This window comes from Dipteris shenzhenensis, chromosome 16, assembly GCF_047967505.1.
Source record: "Dipteris shenzhenensis isolate YYH24624 ecotype China chromosome 16, Dip_SZ_1.0, whole genome shotgun sequence".
In the NCBI taxonomy this organism is placed as follows: Eukaryota; Viridiplantae; Streptophyta; class Polypodiopsida; order Gleicheniales; family Dipteridaceae; genus Dipteris; species Dipteris shenzhenensis.
Genome location: NC_141611.1, coordinates 14,506,445 through 14,532,716, shown reverse-complemented (window position 1 = coordinate 14,532,716; position 26,272 = coordinate 14,506,445). Strand labels below are relative to the sequence as shown.

Genomic DNA, 26,272 nt, shown 5'->3' with positions numbered 1-26,272 from the left:
CTTGCTTGATATGATTGCATCTTGTTGCTTGCTTGTGTGACTTTGTTGCTTTCTTGGTATCTTGTTGTCTTGTTTGTTTTCTTTCATTTTTCTTGTTTCTTTTGATTACTTTGTTGCTTTTTACTCATTGCTTGATTTGTAGCATAATTTTTAGCACTCATGCACAATGCATGGTAAGAAATTTGAAAATACACATGCCCAACCATGAAATTGATTCATGATCCCCATCAAACTTTGAAAGCACAAGGGTTTTTATCTTGTTGAAGCTATGTAAAGTATCATGCCTATCAGACACACATAGATATGCTAGAAGCACTCATGCATGATGCATATGTAAGAATTGTGAAAATACGCCTGCCCAACCATGCAAATGACATTCTATTAACTCAAAAATTTGCAAGGATAAGGGTATTGTTAATATTAAAAGTTGTATGAAGTATCATATCCATCAAACCCACACACATGTGCTAGAAGCACACCGATGCATATTTTTAACACTCATCCACATTGCATGGTAAGAATTGTGGGAATACACATTCCCACCCATGAAAAAGATACCTAATCCACATAAAACTTTTGCAAGAACACTTCTATTACTTTCATTAAGCCTATACAAAGTATCATACCCATCAGGAGTGTTGATGATGCAATCATTAAGGATGCTTGTATCTTTAAAGAAAATAATGAGATTTAGACATTGGGTCAAACGATAGGCTTGAATGTTTCTTGGAAAACTCTTCATTTAATGTCTTTATAATTTTATATTTTATTTTTCTATGTAAAAATTGTATTATTTATTTCTCAATCAACTATTGAATAACATTTGTTATCAAGTAAAATGCGTGTCTTATAAAAGGTAAAAGTTATTCCTTAGAATTTCAGATGACTTCTTCACATTGTGTACTATGAGTATTGATGCACTTAAGACTTTTGATTAATCTTTCACACTTAGACAACACAAAAATAGTGACACTAATATCAATGTTGTGAATGGTAGTACTGAATTTTTGGCACCAATAAGATACTTTGTAGCAACTGAATGGTTAACCATTGTGTAATTTTACTCCACATATGCATTTTGTGCTGCCGCCATTTCTTCATAAGAAATGGAAGTCACGAGATAGTTGCTATTTTGTGCCACCATTTCTTCTTAAAAATGGCAGTTAAGAAGTGCTTGCCATTTCTTTGAATGAAGTGGCAGTCAAGAAATGGCTGCCATTTACCAAGAAATAGCAATACAGAAATAGTGACAGTAATATCAATGTTGTGAATGGTAGTACTGAATCTTTGGCAACAATAAGATACTTTGCAGCAACTGAATGTCAACCATTGTGTAATTTTACTCCACATATGCATTTTGTGCTACCATTTCTTGGTAAGAATGGTAGTTAAAAAATGGGTGCCATTTCTTTGTAAGAAATAGCAGTCAAGAGATAGTTACCATTTTGTGCTGCCATTTCTTCTTAGAAAATGGCAGTCAAGAAGTGCTTGCCATTTCTTTGAACGAAGTAGCAGTCAAGAAATGGCAATCAAGAATTTGCTGCCATTTCTTATGAAGAAATGGCAATCAAGAATTTGTTGCCATTTCCTCATAAGAAATGGCAATCAAGAATTTGCTGCCATTTATTTCTTCATAAGAAAGGACAATCAAGAATTGGCTGCCATTTGGTGTTGTGAATTATTGCTAAGAAATGGCAGACAATAAAAGGTTGCCTTTTTTTTTTCCATTTCTTTCAAAGAAATGGCACTTCAAGAACTACTTGCCATTTCTAACTGCCATTTTTGCAAAAAATATGGCAATTTGAGAAGCTGTTGCCATTTCATACATAAGAAATGGCAAAATTGGAAATTGTGTGCCATTTTCTATTGCCATTTCTACCTAGTTTTATAGTAGTCAATGCATCCTATAATATGCCATGAAATGAGTCTTGCTAGTAACTAAACAAGTGTGGTTCATAACAATCTCTACAATGTAGTTTGCGGGTTGATACAAGCTAGCGATTCGAGCTACGTAGTCGGCTAGACTTTCAATGGATTGTTATTAGCAGCTGGCAAAAGGGAGCCACAACCAACCAAAGTCAAGTATTTCTCCTTTCCTAATAAATAACTATAAACTACACTATATTATATAATATTTTACATCCATTTATGAGTAGTTACAGGTCAGCATATGCGGACCCCCCTTGGCACATGTGACATAGATATTTTGTATCCATATGTGAGTAGTTACGAGTTGGCATACGTAGACTCCCCACTTGCACGTAGATGCTTTTCAAACTTTTTTACTATCTATAAAAAGTATATAGTTTATGACTATGATTTTTTTACATATAGCTAATGACTACAAAAAAAATGATTTTCTTTTTTTAAAAAAGCCTTTCAAATCTCAAATGATAAATTGCAATCTAAGAGCTTTTCATTCATCCATTTTCCATCCTAGTGTGGGTGGATATGAGCTAGCCTAAGCGAGCCCACCATCGACATTGGACACTTTTCAAAAGGATAGAAAAACTTACAAATTTTTGGAAGCTTTGTCTAACCTTTTTTCTTGTCCTTCTTTGGTTTTTTGAGACTCCAAGTAGATCTAGGAATCTTGGGAATGCAAACACTATGAGGTGGGTGCCTAGTATATATAAAAAATGGTATCGCATGGTATATTAACCATACCACTCGGTAATTAGCTAAAACCCACATGGTATATAAGCCTTACCAGGTGGTATATATTGTACCACATGATATGCTCTTATACCATGTAGTGTTGTCACCTAGTTACATGGTGTGTCCTTTCGCTACATGGTAACTTGTTGTAGTTGGTGCCAATCAAAATTCATGACTAGAACGGTTTAAATCACTCCAAGGAGTCAAAAAAAATGTTTGAAATGTATTCATTCGCGGATTTAAAATGGCCATTTTAAATCCCTCCCCAATTCCTATCACTACCTACTTCCATTTACTGACCATATTCTAGATACTGTAGATAGGAAAGAGGCATGCATATTCCTTGATGGATTTTTTTGGTTGCAATCAAGTGTCTACTGCTCCCAAATATCATCATAAAATAGCATTTGCAAGTGAATGGGGAGTATATGCACAAAGTGATGCCTTTTGGAATCACCAATTCTCTAGCCACATTCCAATGACTAATGAGCACAATGTTTATGGATTATATGAGGGAATTCTTAGAGAATTTCCTTGTTGATTTCTACATTAATTCAAAGTAGGATGAGCATATTTGATACCTAATATTGGTTTTGGAGAGTGTCAATTGTACGTAATACTTCTCAACCCCAACAAATTGAAAATTTGGATGAAGCATGGAATGACTTTGGGACATGTGTCTAAGAATGGGATCTCCACTGACTATAATAAGATTGATAGCTCATTTTGGAGCTATCAAATCCTATGAATCCCAAGATTATACAATACTTTATTTACATGAGATTTATAATCTTTTATGTGGAAATTTCTCTCCATTTGGATAAGACCTTAGCAATGTTCATCTCGATAGCAAAATGCCAAATTACCTTTGACACCCTTAAACTCACAATGGCATCTGCCACCAATATTAAAGGCATAAGATTGGCACCGGGTATTTCATGTTCACATTGATGCCCCATAATTTGTAATAGGGTGCTCCTAGATGAGCATATTTTGGACCATCCGATATACTTTGCAAGTCACCAACTTAATAAGAAAAGATGAACTATATGACCATGTAAAGAGAAGGTCTTGCAATGGCTTAGGGTGTTAAGAAGCTCTGCCACTACTTGTTGGTGAACAAGTTTGTGTTTTTTGTAGACAAGATCATGAAATTTTTTTCTTAGTGAACAAACCTTTCATAACTAGGTGAATAACACAATGGATGTTAATTTCACTGGAATTTGATTTAACCACATCAGTTTGCAAGTGCCAAGGGTAAAACTCATGCCTTGACAAATCACATGCCCTGAATTTCCAATATCAAGCCACCAAATGATGGCATTGATCACAATTTTCTAGATGCCCCTTCTCATCAAGATGGGTGGAGAGGTCACTTATTAAGAAACAGCTTTTTGCAAGACAAGCCCTTCGACAAGGAAAGGGCAAGAAAGATAACCAAGGATGCAACACCATACCAACTAATTTCTAGGAAACTCTATTGAGTGAAAGAGGATTGCATTATGCAAGTCTCAAGATTGTGTGTGCAAGGGTGAATTTCTAGATATTTTAAAAGAAGAATACTCTAGAATAGCATATGGCCACTTTGTTGCTATTGAAATCAATACCCATAAGGTGCCACAAGTAGGCTTATGGCAGCCTACTCTAGAACACTCAACTCTCGTGCTCCACCTCAAGCTTATGTAGATTCTCCGTTCAGATCCCTTCCAACTTGATGTTCGATGCCAGTCTAGGTAGGCACTACCATGAGCTTAGTCTGCAGCCCTATATTATCCTCTCCTCTTCTTGTGTGTAGGTCCAAGGGTGGGCTTACTGCTACTTTTGTCTGCTCCCCAAGTGTTGCTCCAAGTGAATGATATGAATGAGGCCATAGGCTTCCCTTTTATAGGCCCAAAGGCCCTCTGAAATACCCGACTAGTCTGCCTCAATTTGGCTAAATCAGTCTTGTCCCAACCAACCCCACAGTTCCCCATATATAGGGCTATGGGTTGACCTTTTGGGCCTGTGGGTTGACCTTTTGGGCTTACTGCTACTTTTGTCTGCTCCCCAAGTGTTGCTCCAATTGAATGATATGAATGAGGCCATAGGCTTCCCTTTTATAGGCCCAAAGGCCCTCTGAAATACCCGACTAGTCTGCCTCAATTTGGCTAAATCAGTCTTGTCCCAACCAACCCCACAGTTCCCCATATATAGGGCTGTGGGTTGACCTTTTGGGCCTGTGTGCTGACCGACTCGGTTGGCCAACCAACTAGCCTATTGTGCCCTATATAAGGGTAGGATTTTGCCCTTTTTCAGCCCCCCCCTTTGCTGTAGTACGTGGCCCATTGGATGCCATGTACCTCTACTTTTCTGCCAACCCATGGTTTGCGCTAACCAACTCCACTCCTATGCATTCTTGCTACATCATCTCGCCTTCTAGTGCTGCTCCAGATCTGCCTCTTCCTAGCCATATCCATGCTATTGCAGCCACCATGTCTCCTCAATAAAGTGTCGTGAGGTGCTACCCATGTGGCAACCTCCTCTCTCTCTCTCTTTTCACTACATGGGGAAAGTAGCCAAGGCTCTAGTTTTTCTAACAAGGTCTTGTGGCTACCTTGACTAATAAGTTTTTTATCATGTGGTGGCATCTTGTACAAGAAGCTACGTGTATGAAATGACTATACACAAGCTTTCCTTCAAGCCATTTGTGAGCTTCTTATGAACCCTAAAGATTGTTGAGAGTTCATGCTCAACATCATGTGATCACGTGTGCATAGCACCATCATGTGATCATATGTGCATAGCACTAACCTTATAGAGTGCTATAAAGGAAAGGGTTAGATCCCCTAACCCTAACTCTAAATGGGTTTGTATATATATATTATTTTTTAAACTAAATCTAGTGTACAGTTAGTCATTTGTGGTGTGCTCTCTAGCTGTACCCTCTCTCCTCATCTCCACTCTTCTCCTCTCCCCTCTTCATATTTTGTCATGGTATCAGAACTCCCTTGCCTTCCTCTGAGGCATTGAGATCCTTGTGAGAGAGATTGTGAGATTGAGAGTTCTCGAGTGTTCTTGTGAGAGTTCACTTCCGTAGAGAATTTTCATTCATTGGAAAGATTTCTATCCATTCAACTCCACTGCGAGAGTTCTTTGATGGAAAGCAAGAGACACTGATCTTCTTCATAATCTTATGAGAGAGAGATAGATTCCTCTTCTTCTTGCTTGAGAGATTTCATTGTTTGAGAGAGACCTTTGCTATGAATTCTACTTTGAAAGAGAGTGTCATTGAAAGCTTAGTATTCATTGAGAGAGAGGTAGATTAAATAGAGATCTCTGAGAGAGAGATAGGTGGGAGGATCTACAGAGAGACATTGACTCCCTTTGAGGAGTGCTTTCCTTGCTGTATGAGCTTTCTTGATGAATTCCAGCATGCTCGATCTGCTCAACAGTCGCAACCACTCTAAAGAGCAGCCTCTCAAATCACTGGAAGAGAACATGCCCACTAGCTTTCTTCCCTTCGCCAATGCAAGCATCGGCATCGTATCCTTGTCTAGTGAAGGCTCCACTATTGCAACCATAGATAGAGAGGCTTGGCTCATGCATTTTTAGAGTATCGGCCATAGTCATGGCAGTTGACACACCAAAAACATTGGGCTACACTGCTCCTAGTGATTCAACGCTGCGCGAAGTGATGAATCGGATGCTAGTCAAGTTGAACCGAAGGAAGTGAATAAGGTCGGTCTATGTCCGCATGTGGTATCCAGGAGAAGCCCTCTTGCAACGAAGCAACAAAGCAATCGACTACATAGTCTGGCATCTCACTGTGACTCCCACAATAGCTCGCCAATGAATACAGCAACAAACGGGATGCCAACAGCTACCATCGACCGTATTCTGCAACAACACGTAAAGCCTCTGCCTTCAACATAGCGCCATCGCCACGCTCCATCATCTAGGTATTGCCTCCAAATGCGACGCCAATGCATGAGAGCTCTAGAAACATTCTCCAACAATAGCCTACAAAGGCTCTCAAGACAGCCAGCATTTCACATGATAAGCGATGCACAGACTCTAGCATAGCACAGCTTCAACAACCCTCTCCACTTTCCATAGCACTCTTTTGCATGCCAGTGCTCCTCCAATGAGCAGTCTGTAGTCTAAGCAGTGTCCACAAGCCTCAATCGGTAGCTCTATCAGCTCTATCTAAAGCAAGCCTCAAGCATCTCGTACGCTAAACACAAGCCTCCTACTACAGCCAGCTCCACAGCAACAGCTGAGCTTCGGCCAACGCTCAAGCTCTAGGAGCCTTTGGAGGTCGAGAGCGGCTGCCTCCATCTAGCACTCTCCATCAACCCACGGCCTCTAGCAACAAACACCTTGCAAACGAAGACGAAGGTATACAAACAATCTCCACGCTCAAGCGCCATCCCTTGGACCTCTACACAATGACTCATTGAGCCACGCTCCCTCTCAAATGACATCGATGAAATCCTCACCACCAAAATCTCAAAGATTGTGATTTCTTTAAAAATGCCACGTGGCAGGCGGCCACGTAAGCCTTATCCTTGCTTCACCACACCTATGGTTACCTTTTTGCCACATGGTAGATAAGGTTGTACCAAGGTTGGTTGGCCCTGGTCAACAAGTGGATAGGGTTTGATTAACTCCACCTATGGTTTAGTCATGGTCAGCACTAATTTGACCATGGTCAAGTCTTGCCAACCATGAGTTACCCTTGTGACATGTGGTAGTCTTATCCTCATCTACTAAGTCAATAAGTCAAAGTCAAAGTACCACATCATCATTTTGACCAATCAACAATCAATTGCCACCTCATCACTGTCACATGGCATTGACCTCTGCAAGCACAATCCCCTGCCAGGCACACTGTGCACACACACTGCATGTGACCACACAATTGCCACCTCAGCACACTGCTCCACAGGCACACCTCTTGCTAGGCACAGTGCCACATCATCACTGCATGTGACCCACAGTGACATCATCATTGAGGACCATTTGCACTCCTTTTGCCCATCCACCTAGATCAAGTCGTATCTCTTGATCTAGGAAGAATTTGAGGGCGCTCCAAAAAGGAAAGTCGCTCGTGTTTTTGTGCTCTACATGCTCTTCACATCATGTGCAATTTTGGTGCAAGTTACACTCACATTTGAGCCTCGCCGACAAAACCAATTCCTTGATGCACATTTGCCTCTACATCGACGCATCTGACCCAGCACTTAAAAAGAACAAAAGAAAAGGAATTATTTACTGTTCTTTCATCGATTAACAGTTGGTATAGATCTAGATCAGAGTAGACTAGATCGCCATAGAGGGGATGCTTTGAATTTCCCCAAGTTGCCAATCTAAGCCATGCCCGAAATTCTCGACTAGTACCTACTCGTCCATATGCTCACATATGGTTTCACATCATTACATTACCTGAAACTTTACATTCATCAGTTCAGTGAGCAGACTTCAGAGAGTACAGAGGCATTGCGGCTTGTTTCAATGGGCAGATAGCATTTGATTTCACACACACATGCCACCATTGTAAAGCCTATTCGGCTATCTCACAGCATTGTGCACATCATTTTAGCCTTGTAAAGCCTCTTGGCTATTCCTGGCATCATTGCAACAAGCCTTGTTGGCATCATTGCAACAAGCCTTGTAATACATATCAGATTTTACATATTGTAGTTCTATCTTCACCGATAGTTCAGAGATTTCACTTGGCACAATCAGTGTATTTGCAGTTGATTCACACAGAGATTTTCATGACCCTTTTGAGTACATTTCTTGCACCATGTCGACTAGCAACCTCAATCTAGAGGTATTTACTAAGTTAGACAACTCCAATTATGGTACATGGAAATACCGAATGGAGACCATTCTTGTACTTCACGATAAATGGGAGTATGGCGATGGGTCTACACCTAGACCATTGAAGATCTAGCCACCAGTAGCTCTACTCCATCTATCCAGCCACCAGTAGCTCTACTCCATCTATTGTCACAGCACCATCAACGGGATCTACAATGGCATCTACAGCTACACAAATAGTTTCTGCACCAATAGCAGATCTTGCCATTCCCAAGATTAGGTAGAATGGGATAAGAAAGACAAGTATGTCTATCATCTCATTAAGCAGGATGTGCAAGATGTCATGCTAGGATAGATCAACATAGTCAAGACATCGAAAGAAGCATGGGATATGTTCGCAGCTCTCTATGAGTCCAAGAATACATCCAAGATTCTCACACTGAGAAACCAGATCACCAAAGTTTCCACAACAGCAGCGAAACCGGTCATGCTTATGTACTCTGCATAAAAGACTGTAACAATCAACTTGCAGTAGCATGAGAGACTGTGAACCCCGCAAAAATGGTTCAAGTCATCCTAAATGGACTAGGAGAGGGATATGAGAATCTAGTCTAGAGTATTGCCATCCAACAACAAATTCCAACACTGGAAGAACTTCAGTCAGTCCTACTTGGTAAAGAACTCAGGACTCAGGCCATCCAAGCACGTAAAGGTCATTCTAATGATCAAGCATTCACAGCTTCAAACAGAAGCAGAGGCAAAGGCAGATTATATCAGAAAAGTGGTCATCATCAGCAACAAAATCAAACTCAGCATCAGCATCATCCTCAGCAACATCAGAATCAACAAAGAGGAAATCATTCCAACCGAGGAAGATTTTAAGGACGAGGGAATGCATCCACCAACGTGTCAAACATTCAGTGCAACTACTATCACAAATTTGGACACTATGAAAGAGATTGCCACAAGAAGCAGTACGACCAAGGTGGTCAATCCAACAGTAATCAAGGGAATTCTCGAGGCAGAGGAAATCATCGTGGTGGACATTCTAGTCAGTCATTTTGCAAATGAACATGGAAATATGTTTCTTGCAAGGGAGGAAATGCATCCGAATGATACAATGTACTCAGACACTGATTTCAATCCCAAAGAGGATTACAACTATCAAGTCGACCAAGTGGAATAGGATCCTTGGTACATCGACAGTGGTGCATCATCTCACATGACAAATCATCAAGAATGGTTCACAAAAATGAAACCATTAGAAGGTCGGAAAAATGTCATCTATACAGCAGACAATACACCGAATCCGATTCAAGGGACAGGCGTTATCCCTATGAACAATTTCACTTGTACGAAAGGATTAGTGAAAGATGTGCTCTATGTTCTAAAGCTCAGCAAGAACCTTTTGTCAGTAGGTCAAATGACGGAACACAATTATCGAGTCATCTTCGACGGTGATGAATGCACTATCAGAGATAAATCCAAAAGATGTTAGCTAGTAGCAAAAGGTGTCAAGGAGGGATGCCTATATAGAATGCTAGCTATAGTACTAGATAAGCATGCCATGTCAGCTCAACCGCAATAGATGCCACTATCTAGAAAATGGCACAAGAGATATGGTCATGTCAACTTCAAGTACTTGTTAGATCTCAAGATATGGCAATTGGGATTCCGAAGCTACAGTTTCTTGGAAAGGTTTGCGAAGCATGCTGCTTCGGCAAACAAAAGCGAATCAACTTTGTTAGAAAAACCTCTCATGCACGAGGTATTCTTGATTTGATACATACAGATGTATGGGGTTATGCCCTGCAGCATCAATGGTTCACTTTATTACTTGACTTTCATCGATGATTACAGTAGATATTGTTGGGTCTACTTTCTGAAAGAGAAATTTAAAGTGTTTTCTAGATTTCAAGAATTCAAAGCCATGGTAAAAAACCAGACAGGCAGAAAGATCAAGGTCATGAGATCAGCCAGCAGATTTCAAGAATTCAAAGCCATGGTAAAAAACCAGACAGGCAGAAAGATCAAGGTCATGAGATCAGCCAGCAGAGGAGTTGAATACATGTCTTTAGCATTCATGAACTTTTGTAGAAGTCATGGCATTCGAAGACAATTCACATGTATAGATACTCGTGAGCAGAATGCAAGAGCTAAAAGGAAGAATGGGACTTTAGCAGATAGTGCTAAAGCAATGCTTAGTGAAAAGCATCTTTCGAATCTTTATTGGGCAGAAGCAATAGCCACTACAAACTATGTGCTTAATCGGCTTCCTACCAAACCGATACAAGGTATGACTCCTTATGAAGCATTCACTAGACACAAGCCACACATTGGGCATCTCTGCATATTTGGTTGCATAGCATATGCCCACATACATGATGATCATTGCAGGAAATTGGATGCAAAGTCACGCAAATGCATCATGGTTGGCTACACTGAAGAAAGCAAAGCATACGAATTGTATGATCCCATCAACCGTAAGGTAATTATCTCCAGAGATGTAATCTTTGATGAGGAATCAGAATGGGAAAACCTCACCTACACAGGAGATAGAAGCATCGACTTCACAGTCATCCATAGAACAGGTTGATGAAGAAGAGCAAGAATTGCCAACAACACCCCAAGCAGAGTCACAGTAGCTCAGATGGTCTACTAGGGAAAGCATACCACTAGCCAGATTGACATATGCTCAGAACGGCAAAGCAATTCAGGTGGAAACCACCAACTATGCTCTTATGACTACCATCATGGCTACAGAAGAGCCAGTGTACTTCGAAGATGCAGTAGACAAGCCAGAACGGCAAAGTGCTATGAATGAAGAAATGGATGCTTTGTGTAAGAATAATACTTGGGAATTATGCGACCTTCCACTAGGAAAGAAGGCCATAGCAAACAAATGGGTATACAAAGTGAAGTATAATCCAGATGGCAATATTTAGAGATACAAAGCTAGACTAGTTGCAAAAGGATTTGCACAACAATATGGAGAGGACTATGATGAGACTTATGCTCCAGTAGCAAAGATGGATTCCATATGGTTCTTGATATGACTAGCGACACTCAGCAGATGGAATGTGTATCAGATCGATGTCAAGAATGCATTTCCCAATGGTTATCTAGACAAGGACGTCTACATGCAACAACCAGCAGGTTATGTTGAACCAGGAAAGGAGAAAGGGTTTGCCATCTCAAGAAAAGTCTCTACGCCTTAAAGCAAGCACCCAAAAGTTGGTACAATAGAATCGACAAGCCTTTTGCTAATCTGGGATACATGAAGTCCAATGCAGAATATAGTGCACTTACTACAAGTGCATGTGAAGCTATATGGCTCAGAAGACTAAGTCAACAACAATATATTACTTTGATGAGTCTAAGCCAGCAACAATATACTGTGATAATCGATCGGCTCAAGCATTGGCCAAGAATCTAGTATATCACTCCAGGACAAAGCACATTGATGTCAGAGAGCACTTCATCAGAGAAAGAGTGTTACTTGGTGACATCACACTGTAGCATTGTGATAGCAAAGAGAATGTTGCAGACATCTTTACCAAACCACTCGGTAAAGAGCTATTCAAGAAACACTAACTAGCTCTTGGTTTGACGTAGAGGAAGGACATTCCAATTAAAGGGGTGTGATGGAATGTAATGCTCAGTCCTTCTTCGATTCCCCAGAATCATCATCTTGAGGGAAGGCCTACTTCATGATGTTGATCTTGAGGGAAGGTTTTGAGAGTTCACGCTCAACATCATGTGATCACGTGTGCATAGCACCATCATGTGATCATATATGCATAGCACTAACCTTATAGAGTGCTATAAAAGAAAGGGTTAGATCCCCTAACCCTAACCCTAAATGGGTTTGTATATATTCTAGTTTTTAAACTAAATCTAGTGTACAGTTAGTCATTTATGGTGTGCTCTCTAGCTGCTCCCTCTGTCCTCATCTCTACTCTTCTCCTCTCCCCTCTTCATATTTTGTCAAAGATTTGGCTTATTAAATTGTAGTATTAAAGTGTGAGCATGCAAACAAAGGAGAGCAAGGACAGAAGTACAAGCATAGTTTGTGCTCACCACTAGAAAAGAATTCGAGACAAGAGGCTAGACACTAGGCATGGTGACGCTCGAGGGCCATATAGGGAAATAAAATGTGAGGGGAGAAGCATTAACATGTGTGGGGAAAAGGGATTAAGAGGGGTGGGAATGAAGAGGGAGACTATGGCACAAGGGGAGAGGGAGAGGTGTGACAACCCTTTGCCTCATTTTTCCACATACATCAACCCCCATATCCCAAGTCTAAGATACTCCCTTGGTCTCTTCCCAATTTTATAATACGTTCAAACATCTAGGAGGACAAGTGGGGGGTTGGCACAAGGAATCTTGCCACCTCATCCTACTTTCCCATTATTTAACTTGCATTCTTGGACTTTCTACACCCCCCCCACATGGGCCTATCCTACATGAAGGGAATAATCCAATATAATATCCATCTCCACCTATTTTATATTACTTCTCCCATGGTCCTTGGGCCATAGCTCACTAAATGCAAGTGTGGGACTGCCTAGATGGAGGGGTGGTGCATGGAGGACCCATGCCACCTTATCATTTTATATTATTACTACCACAGATTATGTACAACACACCTTATGGGTCCTCTTACATGGAAGGGTGGCACATGATCATGCCCTGCCACCTCAACCCTAGGCCTTATGCACACCATATTTTATTATACTATTGCCACACATACAAGCACACACACATATTTATGCCTTTTACTTTGGTCAAATTTATCCATAATAGTCCCCCCCCGAGGTAGGAAATGTATAGCATTTCCATGCCTGGGGCCATCACGCATAAAGAAGGGCTTGAGACAACACTTGTTGATCACCTTCTTGCCATATGGCTCATGTAGCTCTTGAACTTGTACAGACCCATTGCTATGTTCCTTGATGACTTTGTATGGCCCAGTCCATAGTGGCAGGAACTTCTTATCCATTTGGTGGTCCAATCTCTTATCAAAGCATAGCATAACATCCCCCTCAGCAAAGTGTTTTTCCCATCCCTTGCGAATTTTACAATCCAAGTGGGCCTTTTGTCGATTCTTTTGTATCTCTGTTTGATGTAGTGCAAGGCGTCGAGTTTCATCTAACTTCTCAAGTTGTACCAACCTAGCCTCTAGATGTTCATCTTCTGTCATCCTCTGCTCTCGTGCCAATCTCAAGGCCGCAATCTCAAGGCTAGAATCTCTATCTCTAGTGGTAAAACTGCCTCAGTACCGTACACCAACTCAAAAGGAGTGTGACCTATAGACATTTTAGGAGTGATGTTGTAAGCCCACACAGCTTCGATGACCTTATGATCCCACTGGCTCTTGTTCCATGTGGCCATTTTTCCCATGGATTTACAAAGGAGGCCATTAGTCCACTCCGTTTGTCCCATGGACGCTGGATGATAGATGCTAGAAGTGCGGTGATCAATACCCATGCGATCCATGAGCAACTCCACTGCTTCATTTAAGAATGGACTCCCATGGTCAAATACTATTTCCATGGGTGTCCCAAACCTTGTGCAGATACGTTCAAATATGAAATTTGAAATTGCCTTACCATTTGCAGCGGGGAGGGTGATAGCTTCAGCCCACTTAGTGACATACTGAGTGGCCACCAAAAGATACTTCTTTTTGTGGGTAGTCATGGGTAGGGGCCCAACAAAGTCTATTCCCCACTTCTGAAATGGATGGATGGACATCACTGGGTGATGTTGCCCACGACGCAAATCCTTCCTACGAAAGAATTGGCATGGTTCACAAGTTTTGCAATACATAGTGACATCCTTGAACAAGGTCGGCCAATAGTACCCAGCATGTAAAATCTTCTTAGTTGTATAGTCACCAGCATAGTGGCCTCCACAAAATCCATCATGATAATGCTTCAATACCTTAGGTACTTCATTTGCATCAATGGCCCGTCTTAGTACCCCATCCAGGCCTTGACGGTATAACACCCCATCAAAGAGAGTGTAGTGCCTACTATCTCTACGGATTTTCTTTCTCTCATAGCTAGTACTTTCTGGAGGAAAGGAGAAAGCGGCCAGAATCCTGCAGATTCCACCATACCATGGATCCCCAACTTCTATGGCCACTACAAGGGTTACATCACGGCACTCCTCTAAATCAATCAAAGCATTCTTCAAGTTGGAACAACCCCCTTTTACAATTTTGAAAGAAAAATCATATTCTTGTAAAACTGCCAACCATTTGGCCAATCAGCCCATGGGATTTGGTGATTAAAGAACCTGCTTTGCAAGACCATTGCTACAGATTGCTATTAAGGATACAAACTTATTGAATTTCTCCATTTGCTCTTCATCTTTCTTTCAATTCCTTTTCCTTGGGGAACCTCGCCAATGATGCGATCATCATCCTTGTTATGCCAAGGTTGCAACATATTGGGATCTGTGGATGCAAGAAACTAGGTGATATATACTAATGACTCTTGCACAAGCCATCCCTCTGCCATGCTTGCTTCTGGTCTTGCTCTTTGTCTTACAAATCCCTTCAAAGTTTTCATAAACCGCTCGAAAAAAACATCCACCAATTATGAACGGTACCTGCAATAGCCACCTCTGTGCTTTTTTTTGCAGTTCATCCAACTCATCTAAGAGCTTTCCCATGCGGTTCAAGTCCTCGGTAGAGGATTCCAGTGCTTTCTGCACTTCTTCGAGCCTGCCTGCAATGCTCATTTGCTCAGCGAATGCGCTCATGAACTCTTCTCTCACAATGCGGGTAGGCACAACTTCAAATTCTTGAGTAAGAAAAGATATTTTCATGTTCTGTTTAGCCTTCACAACATTGCCAGAGTCCGGCTCTTCTTCGCCAACGATTATCTTCAATTGTGTGGTCTTGCCAGCTCCATTGACGCCTACAAGGCCCACCCTCTCACCCTTCTTGACATCCCAAGTCACGTCTTTAAGGACTGTCGCTCCTTTAAAAGTCTTGCTTATATGCTCCAGCTTAACTCCAGAAGAAACACTCGAAGCTCCGCTTGAACTTCGCTTCGAGACTTTGTTTTCCTCGTTAGACGAGAGACGAGTGTCGACCGCTGTTTGTACAGCTACAGCAGAAGTGCGAATTCTCCGATTCCTCTTTATTCGGATCACTGAGACATTTTTCGATTCCAAGTTTGACGAGCTTGTATGGGCTTCCGTTGATCCCCAATAGGAGGATACCAAGAGTAAGCGCTTCCCCTGGAGCCTTTTTTCGGCTCGTCTTAATAAATGGAAAGTGACCCCAGAAACCTTGTCACGCTCGCCGGGTATTTGGAAGGACAAGTCCATTGCACAGCTTGTGAAATTGTCTTTCAATCGTGAACATCTCTCAGCGCGGCGATGGCGAGCAGCTTGGAAAACGTCGGATTGAAAGCCCTCGGGCTTTGCGAATGTGGATGAGATGTGGCATCCCTGGATAGCCGAGGACGAGAAGCTTAAAGCCCCGGCGTCCATACTTGCATCAATACTGTCAAATTTCTAACCAAGTATCCTTGGTTTTGCTAATCCAGCGAGAAGGTCAAGCTATATGACAGAGGAAAGGGTGCCAAATGTTTGAATGTCAGGTATTCGCGCTCATTTATTTTGAAAGTCAGGCACTGCGATATGGGTACACATTCATATTGAGATGTTTTTGCAGGATTTGACGAAGGAATGGCGCAATAATTTGTACCTTTTTCAGATTGATTTGTATTCGATTTTGCACTGTGCATCCTGCACCTCTCCAATTCGTGAGTCCCTTTACAATTCAACAGTCTGGGTATCTTGGTTACAACTATTTGTGGCTTCTACTAATTTCTTTCTCCAACTGTTACGACTGCGGCTCTTCTACAAGTGGCCTCGTTGTGATTGTTTTCGGGTCTTCATGTTCTCTCTTGCAAGAACCTCAAACAATTGGCACCCCGAGCTCTTCGAGCTACTACTCATCCCATTCTTCATCCCTTGACCTGCTCACCACGCTTAGCTCTTACGGTCCTCTACAAGCTTGCTCGGCTACTTGCAAGCCTTTGCTATTTGCACTCGTCTTTTCCTATGTTGCAAGTTTGCAAGGTGTGTTGGTTTTTAGTTGGATCTTGCAGAGCCATTCATCCAAAATCATTTGGTTTTTGCATTAATGTTGTAGCACCTTATTTCAGGCAAAGGTGCTTTTGCTTGGTGCCTGGCTTACTATTGGGTGTGACGAATTCATCGAGAGACTTAAAACTGATCAAACCATTCATTGTTATACATTGCATTCGAAAGGACATCGGCCTGGCTTACTATTGCATTCATTGTCTCCAAGGAAGCCCAAAGGCATCACATCTCTCGCCTCCAAGAAGGCCGATGTCCTTTCTCCAAGAAGAAACACTCCATACAAGAAGTCTGCAACCAAATACAAGGTAAAGGCTACAAACAGTGAAGCGGCTTTTATTCCGACTCCAACCAAAGAGAAGCCAAAGACTAAGGACAGCAAACCAATAGCAATTCCGACTGGAGTTAGCAATCTTGGATGTAGATTTTTCCTGAGAGCGAAGCCAGACTCATATCTGGAGTTGGACACTTGGATCCGAGAAATATGGGAAAACAATGACAAAGAGAGCCGGCGTGGCTTTCATATAGGTCGGCTGAAGAAATCATTGCTGAACAATTTTATGAAGATTTACTATAGGATTTACAATTGGAAAATAGTCACGAACAATGAAGTTGGTACAGTGTTGGCGTGGGCATTTGCTACAGTAGATGTGGATTGGGATGACTTTGCCCAACATAGAGACGTGAATCTACGCTCGGCTAGCTTAGACAGCATGTGTATCAAGCACGAACATGATGTAGGCACGTCTACAGCAAAACGAGAGATTGTAAGTTTATAGGATCAACAGAAGTTCAACGTGGAGCAAGAAGGTGTATTGCATGAGTGGAAGGGTACAGTGTCAAAGTAGAATGCAAGATTGCATGCAAATTTTGAGGCTGCTACTGCAACTGAGGGCGAAGCCCTCGCAAAAGTTAAATCAATTGTACATACACTTAGTTGGGTGCGTAGTAAAGTAGACAATTTATTACATGGTAGTGTACTACAGAACGAGTTCTTGAAGGATGTAGTAAAACTTCAGGTGGAACTGGATGCAGCAAAAGTAATATTTGAATCAACAAAAAGGTAGCGAATCAACATTGCAGAGCACTACAAAGCAGGCTCAAGTTTTTTGAGCAACGTGTAGCATCTGATTGAGAAGCTCCTAAGTCAAGGTCCCGGAGTTCTGAATCCAACACTAACTCACCATCCCATAGGCTCTGCAATAGTGACTATGAACATGAATATTGAATGGTGAGATTCTTAACTTCCATGTAGTTTTTAGAGTTGGATCCTCTTACAAGTAGTGTGCACTTACCCTTTCAATAAATGTGCAGGTGTGTTTTCTGTGAGCTTGGATTTTCTCAAGAAACTATTGATGTGCTTTTTGCACCATGCTTGCACACATACCACATCATGTGTGCAGCATTTCATTTTTCTGAGAACTTGCAATGTATTCATCCATCTTGCAATGTATTGGTGTCAAATGCACGCTTAGCTGCAATGGGCTTAACAAAGCAAGTGTATTTTCTTCACTCTTTTTTTCTTATTACTTATTACTCAATAGAGTAATATAATATTGTACATGTTGAAAATTTGAAGTTAGTTATTTAGTACTAAATAGTACTGTTTATGTGATTTAGCAATATTTAGGATTTAGAACTATTTGGCATTTAGCAATGTTTAACATTTTGCACTATCTAGACTTTAGTACTATTTAGCACTATTTAGCATTTAGTAGTATTTAACACTATTTAGCATTCAGTAGTACTATTTAGCTTTTAGTACTATTTAGCACTATCTAGCACTGCTAGTATTGTGTGTTTCAACACTATTTAGCATTTAACACTATTTGGCATTTAGTACTATTCACCACTATTTAACATCAAGTACTATTTAGCATTTAGGACTGTTCAGCATATTTAGTAATATTAGCACTACCTAGCATATAGTACTATTTAGCATTTGGTACTAAAAGTATAAGCATTTAGTACTATTTGGCACTATCTAGCACCTCAGCACTATCTAGCATTGCTACGACTACTGTGTATTTAGTACTAAAAGGCTAGCTGCAAAGGCTAAATACTACTAAGCATTTAATACTATTTAGCAATATATAGCACTACTAGTACTGTGTGTTTCAACACTATTTAACATTTAACACTATTTGGCATTTAGTAGTATTTGGCTTCACCACTATTTAGCATTTAGTACTATTTAGCATTTAGGACTATTCAACATTTAGTAATATTAGCACCACCTAGCATGTAGTACTATATATCATTTAGTACTAAAAGGATAGCCTAAAAGGCTAAATACTACTAACCATTTAGTACCATTTAGCACTATCTAGCATTTAGTACTATTTAGTACTTAGAACTATAATTTAATATTTAGTACTATTCATCATTTAGTACTATTCAGCATTCAATACTATTTAGCATTTAATACTATTTAGCATCTACTATTCAGCACTCTAAGTTAGCAGTTAGTACTATTTACTATGTAGCATTTAGTACTATTTAGTAGTATTAGTAGTATTTAGTAGTATTCAGCACTAGTTAGCACTTAGTCCTATTTAGTGTTAGTAGTATTTAGCAGTATTTAGTACTATTTAGTGTCAGTAGTATTTAGCAGTATTTAGTACTATTTAGTCTCAGTAGTATTTAGTAGTATTTAGCACTAGTTAGCACTTAATACTAAGTTGGAATATGAAAGAAAGAACTAGAACTAGAAACTAGAAATGAGATGACAAAACTGAAAGATAAGAAATACCTTGAGAAGAGTGTAGACAAGACACAAGCTAGACTGATAGTTTACAATGATGTGACCCATTGAATAGATGGGCCAAAGTACAAGACATAAAGCAAGAGTGCTTATGGGATAATTGTAGAAGTGCCACATGGCATATACTCAAGACATAAAGACTAGACTTAGACTTTTGTAGACTAGGAAATAGTACACTTAGTGTGCGCTTATCTCCAACACCCTCCTTAAGTGGACACTAGGAGTAAGACAGAAAGACAAGACTAGAAGACAGATATAAAGACTGATAGACTAAGAGACAAGATAGAAGACATAACAGACAAAAGATCCTGAGACACCCCTCCTCAAGTGATATCCTCATATGGGTCCACAAGGGTAGGGACAAGATGGATCTAAAACACAGCCAGATAGACAAATAGACAGACAGACAAGACTAGATAGACAGAAGATTGACTGTAGACAAATAGAAAGACCAAGACACTAGAACCCCTTGACCTACATCATCGGTGGTCAAGGTGGTAGACAAGACATAGAAGTAATCAGAAAGCCAACTTCTCATCATGTGAGGAAGGAACAACAGGATCAGCTGATGGAGATGTTGCAGCAACATGGGCTGAGGTAGATGCAGGAGCTGATGTAGAGGTTTTGGAGTAGCAGTCCCTCTCCTTGTGATTATTACAGCCACAAATGGTGCATGGATGAGCCTTGAAACAGTCCTTCTCCACATGATTAGTTTTGCCACAATGGGTGCAAGGCTTTCTTACCTTAGAACTTCCTTTCTTTGCTAAAAATGCAGTGTCAATTACCTTTCATTATTGAGTTCTTTCTTCCTCTTGGAGAGCATTGATGATACCCTCAAGAGAAGGATTATTATGATACTTGAAGGTAGTGACAAGAGTAGCATAGGAGTCAGGTAAGCTTTTGAGAAGCACAGCAATAGCAATATCTTCGGAGATGGGAGACTTGACTGACGCAAGCTGAACCATAAGACTGCGAAGATAATTGACATGAGAGGCTATAGTAGCTCCTTCCTGCATATGTAGATCAAAGAATGAGATCATAAGTGCAATCTTAGAGTTTTTAGATCGGGCTCCAAAAAGAGTATCCAAAGTGATTCATGCTTGAGGAGCAGACTGTATGTCGGAGATGTGATGAATGTAATCATCTCCAAGGCCGAGCAATATGATAGCATAGGCTTTGTCGTTCTTGGCAGCGACAACTTGCTCAGATGGACCTTCGGGAGCATCACGGTGAACAATGTCCCAAAGGCCTTCTTTCATAAGATGGCACTTGATTTTGATCTGCCAAGTATGAAAGTTGGACCCATTGAATTTGTCGATAGATATGAGAGAATGAGAGGAAGATGCCATGTGGGAAGGTCTTACCTCTTGCTAGGATGCAAGGGCAGTGTCTATTCCCTTACAATATTGCAGAAATAAATGAGAGGAAGAGATCCTAGAAGCCGGTTCTCTCACCACTTTGTCAGGTCCATAGCATATGACAGCCCATCGAAGCAGGAGGAACCAGCAAAAAAGGAGAGGCTGTTCAGCAAACTGAAAGAGGCAAAAGCTCAGTACCTTAATCCCGGGCAGAAGTAGAAGTGTAAAAAGGATGCATATCTCCGTGAAGATGGAGCTGGAGAAGTCGTCAACCTGTGCATGTACGGATTCCGTACAGTCGTACGGACTGTACGGACTATACGAACAGCGAGCAGAGTATGGAGTACGACCGACGTACGGATGTCGTGCAAAGTACGGACGACGACGCAGAACTGTACGGATCTGTCCGACGTATGGATGATGGCGTAGAGCTGTACGGATAGTAGGAACGGGTGCTAGATCTGTCGTGACAACAGAGTGCTGCGCAGATCTGGCGTGACAGCAGATCTGGCGCGCTCAGATTTGTGGCTGAGCTGCACAGATCTGAAGCGCAGATCTGGCGTAGAGATTTGGAGCAGGCGGAGCAGGCGTACACGTAGCAGAGTCGCACAGATCTGGAGCGCAATGGCGGGGTAGAAAGAGGATAGATCTCGGAGAAGAGGCGGCCAGCAGAAGCGTAGAAGAGAGCGGTGCAGAGATAGAGGTGCCACGAGAGGCTGAAGAGAGAGATGTAAACTGAAAGGAGAAGACGAAGCTATGGCTGCATCAAAGTGAGAGGAGAGGAGAGGGGATCTACATGCTCTAATACCAAGTTGGAATATGGAAGAAAGAACTAGAACTAGAAACTAGAAATGAGATGACAAAACTGAAAGATAAGAAATACCTTGAGAAGAGTGTAGACAAGACACAAGCTAGACTGATAGTTTACAATGATGTGACCCATTGAATATATGGGCCAAAGTACAAGACATAAAGCAAGAGTGCTTATGGGATAATTGTAGAAGTGCCACATGGCATATACTCAAGACATAAAGACTAGACTTAGACTTTTGTAGACTAGGAAATAGTACACTTAGTGTGCACTTATCTCCAACAACTATTTAGTATTAATAGTATTTAGTACCTTAGTTAGCACTTAGTATTATGTAGCAGTATTAGGATTAGCATTAGTACTGTTTAGTACTTAGCAGTATTAGTAGTATTTACCACTATTAGTAGCACTTAGTACTGTTTAGTACCAATCACATCTGGACTCCAACACAACCAATGGAAATATGGCCCTTGATGGGTCCCCTTTAGGGGCAAGGGTTATGTTGGAATATGTCCCTTGCCCCTAAAGGGGACCCCTCAAGGGCCATATTTCCTTCAAGTTTAAAAACTAATATTTTTTTATTATTGTCTATCTTTAAATAATCTATTTGCCTTTTGAAATTAGTTTTAAATAATTGTTCTTTTCCTTACACAAGCAGATAAAGACACCAAAATACCATGTCCAAAAAAGTTGAAGACTAGTACAAAGTAAGCTGAAGCTATTGAAAATGAGAAATGCAAAACTCCTAACATTTCAAATGTGCTCATAGACACCAAGAAAGAAACAACAATTAGAGGGGCATGCCTCGTGTGGAAAAGAAGACAATGAACAACTATTCGATGAAAGTCAGTTAAAAGATGACAACTCCTTGGAGGATGTTGGGGATTAGGAATATGACGAGGATGAAATGTTGGACAACGTAAAAAAGCAGCAGGCAGTGGCATAGGGGGACCTGCGAGTTGCAGAGGAGAGAGGTAAGAATTTTGCCTGCAAAATCAATCATGAATAATTAGTATTATTTAAACCTTGACAGCAAACAACAAAACTATAAGTTATTTAAAACTTAGAGTGCCATGATTATTTTTCTAAGTTCTATCACTCAATTACTAAGTCTTAATTGCTACTAGTAGTGCCAAATATCAGTAAGTGCTAGATAGAACTAAATGCTAAATAGTACTAGGTGCTAAGTTTTGTTGTAAATTCTAGATAATACTAAATAGTAAATGCTAGATAGTACTAAATATGTTTACATAGTACTAAGTGCTAAATATTTTACTAAATGCTAGATAGTACTAAGTACGAATATTACTAACTGCTAGTTTAGTACTATTAGCAAGTGCTAGATAGTACTATTAGTAAGTGCTAGATAGTACTATTAGTAAGTGCTAATATTACTACGTGCTAGATAGTGCTATTAGTACTTAATATTAAGTGGTAATATTAGTAAGTGCTAATACTACCAGTGTTGGATAGTACTAAATAGTAAGTGCTAGATATTACTAGATAGGAAGTGTCAATATTAGTAAGTGCTGGATAGCAAGTGCTAATGTTACTAAATAGTAAATGCTTGATCTGTAGTACTATTAGTACTAAATAGCAAGTGCTAGATGGTAAGTGTGATATTACTAGGTGCTATATAGCACTATTAGTATTGAATAGTAAGTGCTAATATTACTAAGTGCTAGATAGTATTCAAGAGTACTTACTAAGTGGTTATATTACTAAGCGCTAAGAATTATTGAGTTCTAAATAGTACTCAGTAAATAGTACTTACTTAGTGCTAAATGTTACTAAGTGCCACATAGTACTAAATAGTGCTAAAATACTATAAAATAATACTAAATAGAACTAATAGTAGTAATAGCAGAGTTAAGGCAAGGAAGAGAACAATATCTAAACAGTACTATATAGTACTAGTAGCAGGGTTAGTGCAAGGGATAATACTAAACAGAACTAATAGCAGGGTTAGTGCAAGGAGAGAATGATTACACTCAAAGTCCTCTAATACAAACAATTTCAAACATCACACACTACTAATTGACACTAAATAGTACTATGTAGTCATAACGAGTATTCTATTTAGTCATAATAACTAACTTGAAAGAGAAAACAATACTATTTTGTCCTATCTTTATTCCTAAGACTGATTTCTAAAATATGGTCTATAGTATAAACCTATTAAGTTCCCGGTGTAGTATTTAGTACTGTGATTCTATGATTTAGTGCTAAATTCGCTTCATATAGAGTCTATTACAGTGTTAAATGTTAGCTTTAATATCTGAATAATACTATTATTATCCCCGATAGTACTAAAAGAGAGGAGACGATGAGTCTGGGTCTCTGAGATACTCCAGCGCATGCGGGGAGGTGAGAGCCTAAGCCAAGGTGACAATGGAACTGGATGGAGGATGGTGCTCGGTGGGGGAGATTTCGTGATGACGACTATGGCTAGTCTTGATGGCCTTCATGGCCTCACAAGTGGAGGCACAAGATTTTGGAAAGGTGCGCAATGGCTACTCAACAGGGGAGATTTGCTAGGGGTGGTGGACCGGGCATTCATGGCATCACAGCACATTTCACACCAACGTTTTCGTTCCTCCCTCCTCCCGCGACATGTGGCACTTGACTCTCCCTCCCCTTGCGACATGTGGCGCTTGACTCTCCCTCTCCTCACAACACGTGGCAAGGTTGGCTCCCTCCTCGTCCTTAAGATATAGTAATATATAATATAAGATATAGTAATAGTAAGAAGAAGATGTCCCTCACGCAAAAGGTTGGGGGCCCTAGGAAGAATCAGGAAGTTTGAAGAGACAAGGTGTGTGAGGAAAAGATCGTGATGTGATGTAAGCAAGGACATCACATTAACCAACGATAAGACTCGAGGTAAGGTGAAGTAAACCAAGGCGGCGAGAAGCTTCCCAAATTCTATATAAATGTCAAGGCCCTGATCAATAATATCCACAAGTTCTACTGTATTAGCTCTCTTGCTATCCAAGCTTACATCCATAGCTCGTCCAGTCGCTAACTCTGTAACAATGCCTGCCAGCGAAGTTAAGGTCCTCAACACATGGCTTAGTATGTTCGGCATGCGCGTCCTCGTCGCCCTCAAGGAGAAAGGCGTTTCTTATGATTATCACGAGGAGGACTTGCAGAACAAGAGCCAGCTCCTCCTCTCTTCCAACCCTATCCACAAGAAAATCCCTGTCTTGATCCACAATGGGAAGTCCGTCTCCGAGTCCCTCATCATCGTCCAGTATATCGACGAAGCTTGGCCTTCCTCTGAGAAGAGCTTCCTTCCTAAGGATCCTTACCAGCGAGCCGTTGCTCGCTTCTGGGCTGACTATGTAGACAAGAAGGTGAGTTGTTATGTTCTTTGGGCGGTTTGTTTTGCTTGTGCGTTGTTGCCTCTCTGCGAGTTTCATTTAGTCCTGGCAAGGTCGGTCGGTGCTGCTAGCTGCTGCTCTGTGTGGAGTCTGCCACGCTTCTCACATGCTGAACTTCTTGCCGATGATGTCTGCCGGTCGGTACTGCTGGTTCCTACTCTGTTTGGAGTCCGCAACGCGTCTCACTGTCTTGCGTTTTCCTGTGATTCTGTGAAACTTTCCAAGAATTTTTGACTGACTGTTGTGAGTGGTTTCCGTTGATGCTCCAGGTGTATGACGCGGGGGCCCGGATCATCAAAAGCCCAGAAGGCGAACTCCAAGAACAAGCCAAGAAAGACTTCATCGAGGTTTTCACAACACTAGACGCTGCTTTACGCGATGTTGCTGGTGGGAAGCCTTATTTCGGAGGAGATTCCATCGGTCTGGTGGACATTGCTCTAGCCCCTTTCATCTGCTGGTTCATTTGTTATGAGACGCTGGGCAAATTCAAGATCCCGGACGAGAGGCAGCTCCCTCATCTCAAGCCATGGATTGAACGGGTGGTAGAGTACCCAAGTGTGAAGGAAGCGTTGCTAATAGCTCCTCCAGCAAAAGTCTTGGCGTTTGCGACGGAGATAAGGAAGAGTGCTTTAGGAGCGTAGGTGTGGGCACTGTGACATGCCCAACTCTGTTGCTAACACTCCTCGTGTTCAGCCATGAGTAGTATAGCAGAAATTGTCGTTTCTTTGTGAGGTACGCTCCTGGCGTTCCCCGGGTTTGGTGACGACGGCATAGTGAAGAAATGGGACGCTTGTCGTCTAAGGTTTTTGGTGCCACAGCGATAATTAACATATGTAACGGCTGAATAAATACGTAACTGGTTTCTACTTCGCTCCCTTATTTGGCTCTTTCCTTGGAGCAATCTGAAAATTTTATCGTCTAATTTTGTGGAAATTATACAGACAGATTTATGATGCGTGTTTGCAACGAGGCTACGATATGTGGATATTTGCCACTTGGACGGCTGGAATTACTAGTGCCGCTAAGCTTTTCAGAAAATCCCGAGAAGTTTTAATTTTAACACGTTCGCGCATTTCATGTACTTTTAAAATTTTATAAACACTTTTTAATTTTTAAGCAAATCATGCAATTTTCAAGTAATTTAAATTGATCGAAATTATTTAAATTAGTAAAACGACCTTCTTGCATCTTATTATCGGCCTATCTTGGAAGGATAACTCTAGTTTATTATACTTTCCTCACAATAGCTTACTTTTCTCCAGCTTCACTCGAGTCCTCCATACTATCCTTGTATTCTCCCTCTCACTCAAGTTTTCGCACTCTTTCCTTTGCACGTCCATGAATCAACATTAAGTTCAAAATTGCCCAAGTG

The 26,272-nt window shown here is 40.9% G+C and overlaps 1 protein-coding gene across 1 annotated transcript; it reads left to right on the top strand.

The window, feature by feature from the left end:
* Positions 1–24,493: 24,493 nt before the first annotated feature.
* Positions 24,494–25,773, top strand: LOC147892592 (glutathione S-transferase U19-like). Its single transcript, XM_087386978.1, has 2 exons — positions 24,494–24,873; positions 25,170–25,773. The coding sequence occupies exons 1-2, from the start codon at positions 24,553–24,555 to the stop codon at positions 25,539–25,541; spliced, it is 693 nt and encodes a 230-aa protein (XP_087243104.1). The 5' UTR covers positions 24,494–24,552; the 3' UTR covers positions 25,542–25,773.
* The last annotated feature ends 499 nt before the right edge of the window (positions 25,774–26,272 follow it).